The sequence below is a fragment of the Lactuca sativa genome, chromosome 6 (assembly GCF_002870075.4).
Source record: "Lactuca sativa cultivar Salinas chromosome 6, Lsat_Salinas_v11, whole genome shotgun sequence".
Taxonomy (NCBI): domain Eukaryota; kingdom Viridiplantae; phylum Streptophyta; class Magnoliopsida; order Asterales; family Asteraceae; genus Lactuca; species Lactuca sativa.
In genome coordinates, this window is record NC_056628.2 from 91423391 (window position 1) to 91436257 (window position 12867).

At 33.5% G+C, this 12867-nt stretch overlaps 1 protein-coding gene across 1 annotated transcript; it reads right to left on the minus strand.

Annotated features, from left to right (window-relative positions):
• Window positions 1-225: 225 nt before the first annotated feature.
• Window positions 226-3105, minus strand: LOC111895930 (uncharacterized). The gene is made up of 14 exons (XM_023891987.3): window positions 2946-3105; window positions 2793-2863; window positions 2540-2651; window positions 2316-2398; window positions 2167-2232; window positions 1990-2090; window positions 1736-1854; window positions 1605-1645; window positions 1418-1506; window positions 1151-1331; window positions 953-1069; window positions 831-875; window positions 618-755; window positions 226-516 (listed from the first exon to the last, which is right to left on the minus strand). The coding sequence occupies exons 1-14, from the start codon at window positions 3013-3015 to the stop codon at window positions 382-384; spliced, it is 1368 nt and encodes a 455-aa protein (XP_023747755.1). The 5' UTR covers window positions 3016-3105; the 3' UTR covers window positions 226-381.
• Window positions 3106-12867: the final 9762 nt, after the last annotated feature.

Sequence of the window (12867 nt, forward strand, 5' to 3'; positions counted from 1 at the left end):
GGCAAGTGTATGCTAAAAAGGGTTTCATACAAATAACAATGTACTTCCAGTGACTTGTTTATTACAGTATCCAACTTTCATTTCTTCCTGTTACAACAATGTCATCCAATTACAAAACTTTTCCACAACTTTAGATTCTTTGAAGTACAATGTCTTGGTAAGAAGAAAAAAAAAATACAATGCTACAATAAAAAGAAAGTAAAGGAGAATGTTATAATAAACAAATAGATAAAAGTATATGTTGCTATTTATTGCATTTATCCTTAGAAAGAATATTCAATTATACGTTACATAAAAATGCACGTATCTCTACGATACAACAGTGAAAAGCTCTAAAAATGCACTATTTCTTCAAATTTTTCTTTCTTTCTATTTCGCTGTTTATTTGGTGTTATGTGTCGGAACACTAAGGTAAAATTTAGTATTTATGAAGTCTTCAAGAAGAGGGTTATATCCGTCTTTTGTCTTTGTCTTTGTGGGCAAACCAAACTCTTCCATAAACACCGATGTATCAAGCTAACATAATATACCATCAAAACAGGTAAAGTTAAGTTGCTGCAAATAATTGACAACAAATAATATATATAGAAAGTTTAATAATAAAAGTGAGAAATTACAGTTATGATGCGTCTTTTCTTTCCTTTTTTGGATGACCTGTCAAAAGACTCTATCCGTGATTTTAACCACCCGGAACTGTAATGGTCAATCCGCTCCAAAAGCCAAAAATCAGTTGGGAAAAATATATCCGCATCACCCTGCAACAAATATAAAAAAAAAAGATATATAAATTTATTTGTATTTAAAGAATGCAAATATGAAAGAAACTATACCTTGGCATCCAAATATGAGCTGTGATCTGAACTGCTTCCATCTTTCTGCAGAAAAATAGATTAAATCATATCAAAAACATGATTTTTTTTTTTTTTTTAATTAATGAGAATATATGATATACCTTGGTGGAAACCAAAGGAGCTCTTTCACCAGGTACTTTGACATCAGGAAGGTAGCTGAAATCAGAAGCAATCATTGACATCTTTGGCAAGGCTCCATGTAATGTTTCTAGAAGTTTCTAGAAGTCATATAAATCTTCATTAGTTCAAATATATTCATTCATATCTGTAAATTAGTTTATAATGAAAACGATTCTTACCAAACAACCAGTAGGAAGCCAAGATCGTTTAGCTTTTGGAAAGATTTTAGACCACATTTTGCTAGGAAATGAAGCCTCTCTAATTCCTTGATGTTTAAAGTCTTTATCAACATTTAAAACATCCAAACACCTTTTTATCAGAGGATCTTGCATTGCCTTATACAACTCACACAATTTACCACTGCAATCATTAGGGTTTTATAGATCAAATTCATCAAATTAATAAACTATGTTATATATAAGTATAACTAGCTACACATTTATCACCTGTCTTGTTGCTTTTCTACCCAAACTTCCATCCATGGTGAAACTTGATTTTCCGAATAAATAAGGTCATGTGGAAGGTTATCAAGAACCTAAAAGAAAAATATAAAAATTAAAAAACTAATTGTAAATTGTAATGTTAGTAGAGATAAATGATAATTTTAGAATTATAGATAGAAGTAGAACCTACCTCAAGCATTATAACCCAACATGGTTGTTGCTCTGCATCCCCTGTTTTTAAAACCAAAACTATTAAATTTCTAAAAAAAATTATTTTTTTTAAAGAGAACTTTGATAAAATGGTTAATTTTTTTTATATACCCCATCCACTACGATCAGCAGCATCACGACATTCCACTTTGAACTTTGATAAGTGACTACTAACTTCTCCAACAGTTTCTAACTGTTTCTTGGCTAATGAAGAACTAATTTCTACTGAACTGCATTACTTATAAAAATTGGCATAACATTAAGGGTTTGACATATTGAAAGTGAAAGAAGTTATATATATTATAATGCATATATGTGAATAAACTGATACTTACAACTTTTAAAGGGAAAAAGATAGCACATACGTGTATGACATGTTATTGTAAACTCGTGTAGGTGCATTCAACATTATGTAATCCATTATGCCCTTTGCACAAGTTCCTGATCCACCTCCAATTTCATATATCTGAATTGACCACATTAGAATCAAGAGTCATGATGGAAACTTCATTCTTGTAAATTATCAGAATCAATGAACTCACCTTTAGTGGAAAAGAAAGATTAGTTGTTCTCAAGATTGCTTCTGCAATCCCATGGGCATACCAAGGCTACAAAGGGATAAGATTAAAATGTCATATGATGATATGATCACACAATTTTCGCCAAATAAGGTGTATGTCATATATAATACCTTGAAAAGCTCAACTGGGGTAAACCAAGAAACATCATTTTGCTTGTAAATGTTTTCCAAATGTGACATGTAAGCCTTTCTTCCTGAAAAAAGCTCACTAGTTCAGGTAAACAGAAATATGGTTTACAAGAGTAGCCAAGTATTTCCATAAAGACAAATACGAATTACTGGTTTGGGTGATTGTTAGACGCCAATGGATAGAATATACTGGATATATGTGGTACCTTGAAGCTTATGAAAGTTAATGCCCCTATCAAGCACTCCAACAGACCTTGGGCTTTGTGAAAAGTAACCATGATCAGGATGATACAATGCTGAGTGTATAAAGTCTCTAACCTGTTCAATTAAAATAAAACAATCATCGAATAAGTAATTTTTGCACTAATATGTTGCATACGATCGAAATTCATTTCTCGTTTCTTGCAAGTATCGATTTATCTACGATTGATCAGACCAGTGGGAGATAAGGGAACATACGAGAACAGGTGTATCACCGACGAATTCTGTGGAGAAAAATGCCGAAAACCTATTTTGTCCGCAAGAGCTCACTAGAAGATGCGATTGGGAAAATTTTTATGAGAGCACAGAAAGCAGAAATAATTTAGAAGGGTTCGATAGAGATGAAGATACCTGCATGGAGTTTGTGAAGAATGCGGTATGAATGGACTAGAGGACGACTGTATCTGTATGTATATGCCATCTCCGGCGTCGTCGGAGATTGGGGTTGAAAGAGGGTTTTTAAACTTCAGGGTTTTCTTTCCCAAATGTGAAGGGGGTGAACTTGCATTTTTCTAGTAATCCCTAATCTCTATTCTCTAATGGGATAATGAGTTTATTTTATTTTATTTTTTTCATATTTATCTTCTTCAATCAAGTTGTTAAACCGTATACATTCAATTCTTATGACCGGTTATTTTAGGTTAACTGGTAAAAATGTTTTAATAGGGTAATATATTTCTTATTTTGTACACATTTAGTCCTTAATTTTTTTTGTTGCAAAATAATTTATTTTTGTTTTTATACTCATTCAATACTTATGAATGTTTTCTGTAAGTTTTTCTCACAACATTTTACATGGAACAATCATTAACGAGGTGTTTTAGGCTTTTGATGCTTATGTCCATCACGATCTCGACTACTTGGTTGCTTAGGTCATGTATTTTGAATGTCATAACTTTTTCATACTATCTTAGATTTTAACGATCTTTATATCTATACGTTTGTGTTTTAGTCTACTACAACTTTCATTTAGATTACTTCCGTTAAAAAGTAATATATTTTTTAATTATGATCTTTATATCCATACGTTTTTATGAATGCATGTATGGATGTTTTTTTATAAAATCGTAAGTAAAAACATATTATATTTTAATGGGAGTAATCTTAACGAAAGTTATAACAGACTTAAAAAATGAACACGTAGATATAAAGATCGTTAAAATTAGATATCATATGAAGAAGTTACGACGGTCGGAATATGAAACCAAAGTCAAACCACAAGACCTATGCAACCAAGCAGTCGAGACCGCGATGAACATAAGCATCAACAACCCCAAACACCTCATCAATTAGGGACGGACGCATGATTTGGTAGTAAGTGTTGTTGGTCCGTAGTAGGTGTAGTAAGTAGAAAAAAGAAAATATATATATATATAGAAAAATATCAAAAAATTTACACTGTGTACCGAAAAAGGAGGGATTGTCGGTGCCACTGCAGGCACCCAAAGAGAACCGTCCTTGTCATCAATGATAGTCCCATGTTAGATGTCATGAGAAAAACCCTAAATAAATCATTCATAAGTATTGAATTGGTACAAAAACAAAAAATGACTTATTTTGAATAAAAAAAATATTAAGGACTAAATGTGTACAAAAATATTAATGACTAAATGTGTACAAAATGAGAAATATATTACCCTAATATGTCATTTTTCCCAGCTAACCTGGAGTAACCGGTCATAAGGACTGGATGTGTACAGTTTAACAAGTTGAAGGGGGTAAATGTGGACGAAAAAAAACTCAGTGACTAAATGTGTACAAATCGAAAAATATATTATCCTTTTAAGTCATTATCCCTTCTCTAATCGACCAAATACAAATCCTAAAGTATTTTTAATTTTCATTATTATAAGATCACATATTTTTAATTTTTTTAGAATAAAAGTTACTAAATTATATATTGAAATTTTTATCAGGGATAAATTATATATTTTTATGTTGCTTGTGAGTCGCCCTCAGTCTTAATTAACGAGGAAAGCAGAGAGAAAAGAAGAGAATTTGAGAGAAAAAAATAAGTCTAACAACATTCTTGGGTTTATTGATTGGAGTGATTTGGAAAGAAATGAAAGAAAATAAAAGGATTCTTTCTCTTCTAATCTTCCTCTCAAATGGATAGATCTTGAAAGAATAGAATCATTGATAACACAAAATCTCGATGATTACCAAACTATCCTTGAACCCTATATATTCACGTACAACAACATGTAGAAAAAAAAATCGATGCTTCATCCTTTGTTATCAGTTTGAGGTTCTGCAAGCTTCCATCATTAGGTTTCATTCTCTTCTTCGATTTCTTGTTTATGTTTCTTATACATGATGCCATTATTTTTGACATACGATGAATAGAAGACATATTTCATTTCGTATAGGAGTATGAAATGGGTTATGCAAACTTATTTTATCTGTTATTTGTTATTTGGTGCTAGTTGGGTACTTATTTGGCATATATATAGTCACATCATATTTTAATATGATGCTAGATGCCCACATAATTAAAATAAAGAAATAGTAATGGAGTACAAGTAAAATGTTGTTATAATCAGTAAAAAAATTGTAAGTATTTTGCTTTTACTGCTCAAAATTCAAATATATTGTGGTAACAGTTAAAGAAGCAAACCATGTTCTATTTATAGCAATTCGCCTCACTTAGAAATAATATGTAGACATTGTATTAAGGACATAGTTTTTATTTAAAAATCATTATAAGTGCTTGTGGGTGACACACAATCTTTACTTCAAATATCATTATAGGAGGGGACATGTATGTTATATTTATTTCTTTCCTAAACATCATGATATTAGCTTCTTTAGTTTTTGCTTTAAAAGCTTTAATATATAATGACGCCTTTAAGCTTTAGTGGTTAACACTTAAAAATCTGAAAAAGATAGTTGACTATTGCAATTAGAATTAGACAATATGCATTGCATTATGAACAGTCTGCTCACCAAAATGTTCTCATATTTGTGATATGCTTTGATGGTCCAAACTCAGAGCTTCAGGTAGAGATTATGCCTCTAATAATCCGAACAATAATATGGTTCTAGGCAAGATGAATTAATGTTCAATGATTTGAAAATAGAATGAAGTAGGCATGAGCAAAAGAACCGAACCGGCCGGAACCGGCCCGAACCGAACCGGACCGGGGAACCGGATTCGGCAAAAATGAAGAACCGAACCGGCCCGGCGGTTCTACCGGTTCCGGTTCCGGGTCCGGTTTTTGCCGGTTTTTCGAGTACGGAACCGGCTAAATTATGATGTACCCAACAACTAAATTACTTTGCGTTTTATTGGTTTTTTCGGGTCCGATTTTTGCCGTTTTTTCGAGTAATTCCAACGACTAATTTACTTTGCGTTTTATTGGTTTTTTTATGAAGAAGTGGATGTTTAAATACTAGTAAATAATCAACATTTTAATAATAAACATTTTAATAAACAATTGAACATTGAAGCAAATTAAACATGGATGTCATCAAACTTATATTATTAAGTATCCAACATTCAAACATTCAACATTCAAAATACACTTTCGACATTCAAAATATACTTCCAAGTTTCACCAACAAAAAAAAAAAGTCTAATATGTGGATTCCAACATTTCTTTGATATTTTGACTAATTCCCCGATCTCTTCCCCGTTAGCTTCAAGTTGTGTATAGCATCCACAATGTCTATATATAATTCAAAAGAAAAATGTTATTACTTACTAAAATGTAACAAATACTAATAAGAAGTTAAAAATAAGATGTAACAAGTATTAGTGTATTACCGATAGCGAGGTCATCGTCAGCTAACACATCGTGCACTTCGTCGTAGTCATATATAGGCAAGCTACTCTTTCTTAGCCAATCTTGAGTGCATATCAATGCCTCCACAATCACAACGGACAAATTAGTACGGTAGTCGGTAATTACTCGACGACCATTACTGAATGTGGATTCGGATGCTACGGTGGAAATTTGCATCCCCAAAATATCTATTAATAAACAAATTAGTGTATAATACACGACACAAATTTATAAATTAAAAATTTAAATTAGAGTAAAAGAAGGTCGATACCTCTTGCCATTCGAGCAACGATCGGGAACCGCACTGCATTATTTTTCCACCATGTGAGGATATCATATCCTTTGTCAAATCCGATTGGGTCCTCGTTTAAGTATCGTTGCAATTGACTTTCTGAGGAAGTCGAGGGGAAACTTCCCGAAGTCATATAGCTTCCAAAGAATTCGTTTTCGTCATCAAAATTAACAACTTCTTCGGGAGTTTCTTGTTGAGACGATGAGGTCATGTTTGACCTTTCCAAGTATGTCTTGAAAAACTTGTCCAATTTGCATTCAATATCAATAACCTTTGCACGTGCTTTGGATTCTATCTCATCAGCGGACATCTTTTTATCTTTGTTTTTGGCTTTAAGCATTTGGGTAAAAACAACTTTCATAAACTTTGACTTGCATTGAGGATCTAACAATGTCGCAAAGAAGACATAATCACTTATAGTATCATAGTCACCCCAATATTTGTCATATTTATGTTTCATATCCGGTACCATAAACATAAAATCCGGGTTGGTTTCATGTTTCCTAAGATGTTGCTCTATATCTAGGATCTCCCGGGTATACGTATGGAAGATAGGCTTTGTTGAACACGAAACTTTTTCAGTTTTCTTCTTAAACTTCTCAAGGAACTCCATCATCTTTTTAATCATCTCAAAATCTGAATGTGATGGTACCCTTCCCACAGTTTTCTGAAACATTGGATCTACAAAAAAAGAACAACACAATCAAATTACGTTTTATTGTTGTTAGAAAAAAAACAGATTTGACACCCTTCCTTGCGGGGCTTGTAATTCATTCAATTTTTAACCAAATCAAGCGTTTTTATAGTCTAAATTCAACTACTAATCGTAATCTACATGTAGGAAAAAGATTCAGGTCAAAACAAGTTAAATTGAATGAATTATGCATATTTGAACAACAAAATCACATGACGTTATATTGCTGTTAGAAAAAAATTTTCAGATTTGACACCCTTCCTTACGGGGCTTGTAACTCATTCAATTTTTAACCAAATCAAGCGTTTTTATAGTCTAAATTCAACTACAAATCCTAATCTACATGTAGGAAAAAGATTCAGGTCAAAACAAGTTAAATTGAATGAGTTATGCACAATTTAATATTTGGACTGATTGCTAAAGAAATAAATATTGCTAATTTTAGTGCTGAAATATATTTGATTAATTGATTTTATTTACCTTGATGGCTATATTCGAGAAATGCGTCTTTCACATCATACGCTGATCTTAACAATTCAAAGGTAGAGTTCCACCTTGTTGGAGTTTCACCACACAAAAACCTTTGACTTTCTACAGCCGCATCCTTCATGGCTTGTTTAAACGTCTTGATCCGTTGCGGGGAGGCTCTAATGTATTTCACCGCATCTTGTAGGTTTTTTACATGATAAACTTCGTGTTTTAACCCCATTTTCACAACTAGGTTTATGATATGAGCCATACACCTAATGTGAAAATGTTTGCCATTCTCGTAAATACCCGGTAGTTCTTTCACAATGATGTTGATTGCCGCGTCATTTGTCTTGGCATTATCAACGGTCATCGTCATGACATTCTTCATCCCCCACTCGTTTATGCAAATTAGCAACTCTCGGGCCATGTCTTCAGCTTTGTGAGTATCAACCTCTCTAAAGTTGACTACCCTTTTGTGCATGACAAAATCTTCGGTAATGAAGTGGGCCGTGACAACCATATAATTTATCTTTTGACACGAGGATGTCCACGTGTCAGTTGTCAAGTGGATGGCTGTTTTGGGGTTGCTCAAATGTTTGTACAACTTCTGCCTCTCCATTAAATAGAATGACACAACATCACGAGAAATTTTATGCCTTGAAGGCAATTTCACCCTACCATTGAGGGCGTTTACAAATTCTATGAATGCCTCGTTTTCAATGAATTTAAATGGTAGTTCCCCAATGGTGAAAAGCCCTAGCAAGGCAAGTTGGATCCTAGTATCATCATGTTTCCATGTGTATACATGACCCTCACCATTAGGAGCTTTCGTAAATGACAACTTTTGTTGTTTGTCATCAACTTGTTTCGGTATGTTGTCTGGATTTAACTTGCACCCATTAAAATGCTTGTTTATTGAAGTTGTACCATTCCGGTTTGGATCTGCGGCTAGTAAATGTAAACAATAATTGCATTCGGCCCACTTTCTTTCAATTCCATCGTCCTCCTTTATCCATTCGATCTCGAAGTATTTCCAAACAGGAGCGGTACAATTATCTCTACCCTCACCTCGTCTGGTTGGGTTAATCCGGTCCCTTAACTCCTTTTGAGTCTTTTTTTTGTTTTTGGGTTTTGGTTTTGTTGGGTATTTTTCTTGTGTTCGTTTTTGTGGTGGTGGTGGTGTTTTTGTTTGTGTTGGTTTTTTTGGTTGTCTTTGTTTTTGTGTGGTGGCAAATTTTCGTTTTTTTGAAGGTTGTTGTTCTTGTGGCTCCTCTTCTTGGTTTGATTCATCACTTGGTATAACATTCAATGCCGGTGTTTCTTCTATATAATCTTCTTCTGAATCTTCTCCATAATCCTATATTCACAAAATAAAACATATAATAAGTCATATTACGTTTAAATGCTGAAAAATAAATATAAAAAAATTCAGATTTGACACCCTTCCTTACGGGGCTTGTAACTCATTCAATTTTTAACCAAATCAAGCGTTTTTATAGTCTAAATTACACTAAAAATCCTAATCTACATGTAGGAAAAAGATTCATGTCAAAACAAGTTAAATTGAATGAGTTATGCACATTTGAACAACAAAATCACATGGCGTTATATTGCTGTTAGAAAAAAAAAATTCAGATTTGACACCCTTCCTTACGGGGCTTGTAACTCATTCAATTTTTAACCAAATCAAGCGTTTTTATAGTCTAAATTCAACTACAAATCCTAATCTACATGTAGGAAAAAGATTCAGGTCAAAACAAGTTAAATTGAATGAGTTATGCACATTTGAACAACAAAATAACATGACGTTATATTGCTGTTTCAAAAAAAAATTCAGATTTGACACCCTTCCTTACGGGGCTTGTAACTCATTCAATTTTTAACCAAATCAAGCGTTTTTATAGTCTAAATTCAACTACAAATCCTAATCTACATGTAGGAAAAAGATTCAGGTCAAAACAAGTTAAATTGAACGAGTTATGCACAATTTAATATTTGGACAGATTGCTAAAGAAATAAATATATCTAATGAACTAAATACTAATCTTACTTGGTCATCAAAGTCTTTTCCAATCCAATTAGCCGGATTACCATCTTCATTATTGGCATCATGAGCATCCGAGTTTCGGTATCTTGATGATGGTACATTTGGTAGCCCATCCAAATCCTACAATGTCAATTTTACACATTAATTATATAACAAAAGTACTATACAAATTCGTAGTTTTGACAATCTTACATAATTACATTCATACTATAAACAATAAACTAATTAAGTAGGGATAACAATGCATATATTTGGAATGGAGACAACAAAACCAAAGAAAATAAACTTGCATGCATGCAATTATTTGGTGAATCATTGAAGCATTGAAGATTTGAAGCTAATATTGAAGTATATAATCTTAAAACATGAAATATAAATATATGCTCTTACTTGATCTTCATGAACATCCATAGTTTGAATCATTGAAGCAATTGAAGATGAAAAATTGAAAATCAATGAATGATGATAAAGAATTGAAGATCGATTGAAACTTGGAGATGGAAACTTGTAATCATTGGAAACTTGGAGATGAAGAATTGATCAATTGAATGATGATGAAGTGATTGCCGATTGTTGAAGAGAGTAGGGTTCGATCGTTTGCTTGTGGATGCCGTCGCCGTTTTTTTGTGGGTATCGCAATTTGCTTTTTTTTTTTTTTTTTTTTTTTTGATGCCGTCGCCGTTTTTTGGTGGGTATCGCAACTTGCAAGCAGCAGTTTGAATCATGCGATCGTGCGTTTTTGTTGTGTATAGCAAGCCGGGCCGGTTCCCGGTTTTGGGCCGGTTCCAATAGCCGGTTCTTTCCGGGTCCCGGTTCCAAAAAATCACAAATTTGTAGTATAGGTCCCGGCCCGACCGGTTCCATCGGGTGCCGGTTCCGGGACCGGTTCCGGTTCCGGGACCGGTTCCGACCGGTTCCCCGGTCCTTTTGCTCATCCCTAGAATGAAGATTATATTTGTCATATTCCTATAATGCTTTTGTAACTCTTTTAAGGGGGTGGTAGCATGACATCATAAAAATCAATATAAAGTGAAAGTTTGAAATAACAAAAAGGATCTAGCACTAGTTTTTCAATCTTTCTCAAAGTTCATGGACTTTTTTTCCCATGAATCTCTTAACCCTTTGTATTTCAAACTTTCTCAAAGTTCATGGACTTTTTTTCCCTTGAACCTACCTTTTGTTTGAGTAAGCAACTATAAAATATACATCCACATATAACACAAGAATTACCGTTTAAATTTTTTCATAAAACAGGTAACATTGTCAATGGATAGTGAGCTACAATCACTTGCTCAATTTTTGAGAGTCAGACAAAGGCAAGTAGTTAGTCTGATTTGCTTGTTGATGGCCATTCTGACACAACGTGAACTTGCCAACACAAACCGTCCCAAATTACCTTCTAGAAAACTTATTTTAAACGTCGACATATACATAAATAGTTGCTACACAACCTTTCAAATGGTGGTCAATGTCGTGAACTTATACGTATAAGTGAGCATGTTTGTAAGAAATTGTGTACTATCTTACAACATGATGGTGGTCTCCAAACTACTCAATGCATGTCCATTAAAGAGCATGTTGCAAGATTTTTGCACATTTGTGGGAAATGATTTTAGAAATCGATTTGTGCTATGGTTGTTGCTCTAAATCCACTACAAGTAAGTGCTTCCGTAGAGTTCTCCAAGCAATTCTATCATTAGAAAATCGTTATATTCAACAACCAAAAGGTGATGTTGTATAAAAAGAAATTCAAGATAAAAAGTGATTTTATCCTTACTTCAAGAATTGTATATGGGCAATTGATGGGTCACATGTTCATGTCAAAGTACCTAACAAAGATACCCCTAGATATCGTGGTCGCAAGGGATACCCTACAATAAATGTCTTAGCTTCTTGTATGCTTGATTTAAGTTTGTGTACATTTTAAGTGGTTGGGAGGGTACAACATTAGACTCAAGGATACTAAAGAATGCACTCAATAAAGAAGATAAACTAGTAATTCCAACAAGTAATTTTTTAATACCAAAAATACTCTTGTGTGCAATCTAATTTTTAATACATAACTAATTACAACTTATTTGTAGGTTGATATTGTTTGGTAGACGTTGGTTTGCCTCATACAACTACACTAATGGCACTATATACAGCTGTCAGGTATCATTTGAAAAGAATATTCTGCCTGGTCCCCTGCGAATGCAAGAGAGTTGTTTAATCTTTGTCATGCTTCGTTATGTAATGCTATAGAACGAGAATTTGGTGTTCTAAAAAGAAGGTTTCCTATCATTACAAGTACATAGGAACCTTTTTATTCGTGTGAAATACAATCATACATTTTCTTGGCATGTTGTATTTTACATAACTTTTTGTTAGAAGAAGATTGAGACAAAAATCTTGAAGATGAGGTCCTATAGGAAGAGTTAAAAGAACCAAGAGAGGAAGTGCGATAGAGACACGTGAGGGTATTAATGGGTTTTCAACATAACATATAATCCTATGTGTGTATGTAACCCTAATAAGATCTATGTCTTCTTTAATTGAACATACAATATGTAAACCCTAGATCTCTAGTAAATAATTGAAAATTACATAATAAGGATTATGATACATACCTTTGATTGCTATGTAGTAATAACAATCCAAAAACCTTGAAGATGTTGAAGCTTGAGAGCAAGTGTCACAAGTGTAACACCTCTAATGAATCACAAACACACTTAACAAGAGAATGAGATATGAGAGAAGAGGATGAAGCTTCAATTTTCGGCCACTCTTCTTAGGGTTTCATGTGGTCGAAAATACCAAGGGTGAGGGTCTTTATATAGTGAGGTGACTTAGGGCCAAAGCTAGGGTTTTAGGGAAAAAACCAAATTCCTTAGCTTAAGGACCAAGCAACCCACAACCTTCCATCTAATAGCCCTTGGACGAAAATTCTAGGGCCTTCCTAGAAGTTTTCGTCCACGCCTCTTTAGGGAGGTTCTAGAGCTTCT

Excerpts from the sequence above, each read along its gene's own strand:
- LOC111895930 (XM_023891987.3), bottom strand. The coding sequence starts at position 3,015 with ATGGCATATACATACAGATACAGTCGTCCTCTAGTCCATTCATACCGC. Across the intron at positions 2,399-2,539 it reads TAACTTTCATAAGCTTCAAG|GAAGAAAGGCTTACATGTCA; the intron begins GTACCACATATA and ends AGCTTTTTTCAG. Across the intron at positions 1,070-1,150 it reads GGCTTCCTACTGGTTGTTTG|AAACTTCTAGAAACATTACA; the intron begins GTAAGAATCGTT and ends TATGACTTCTAG.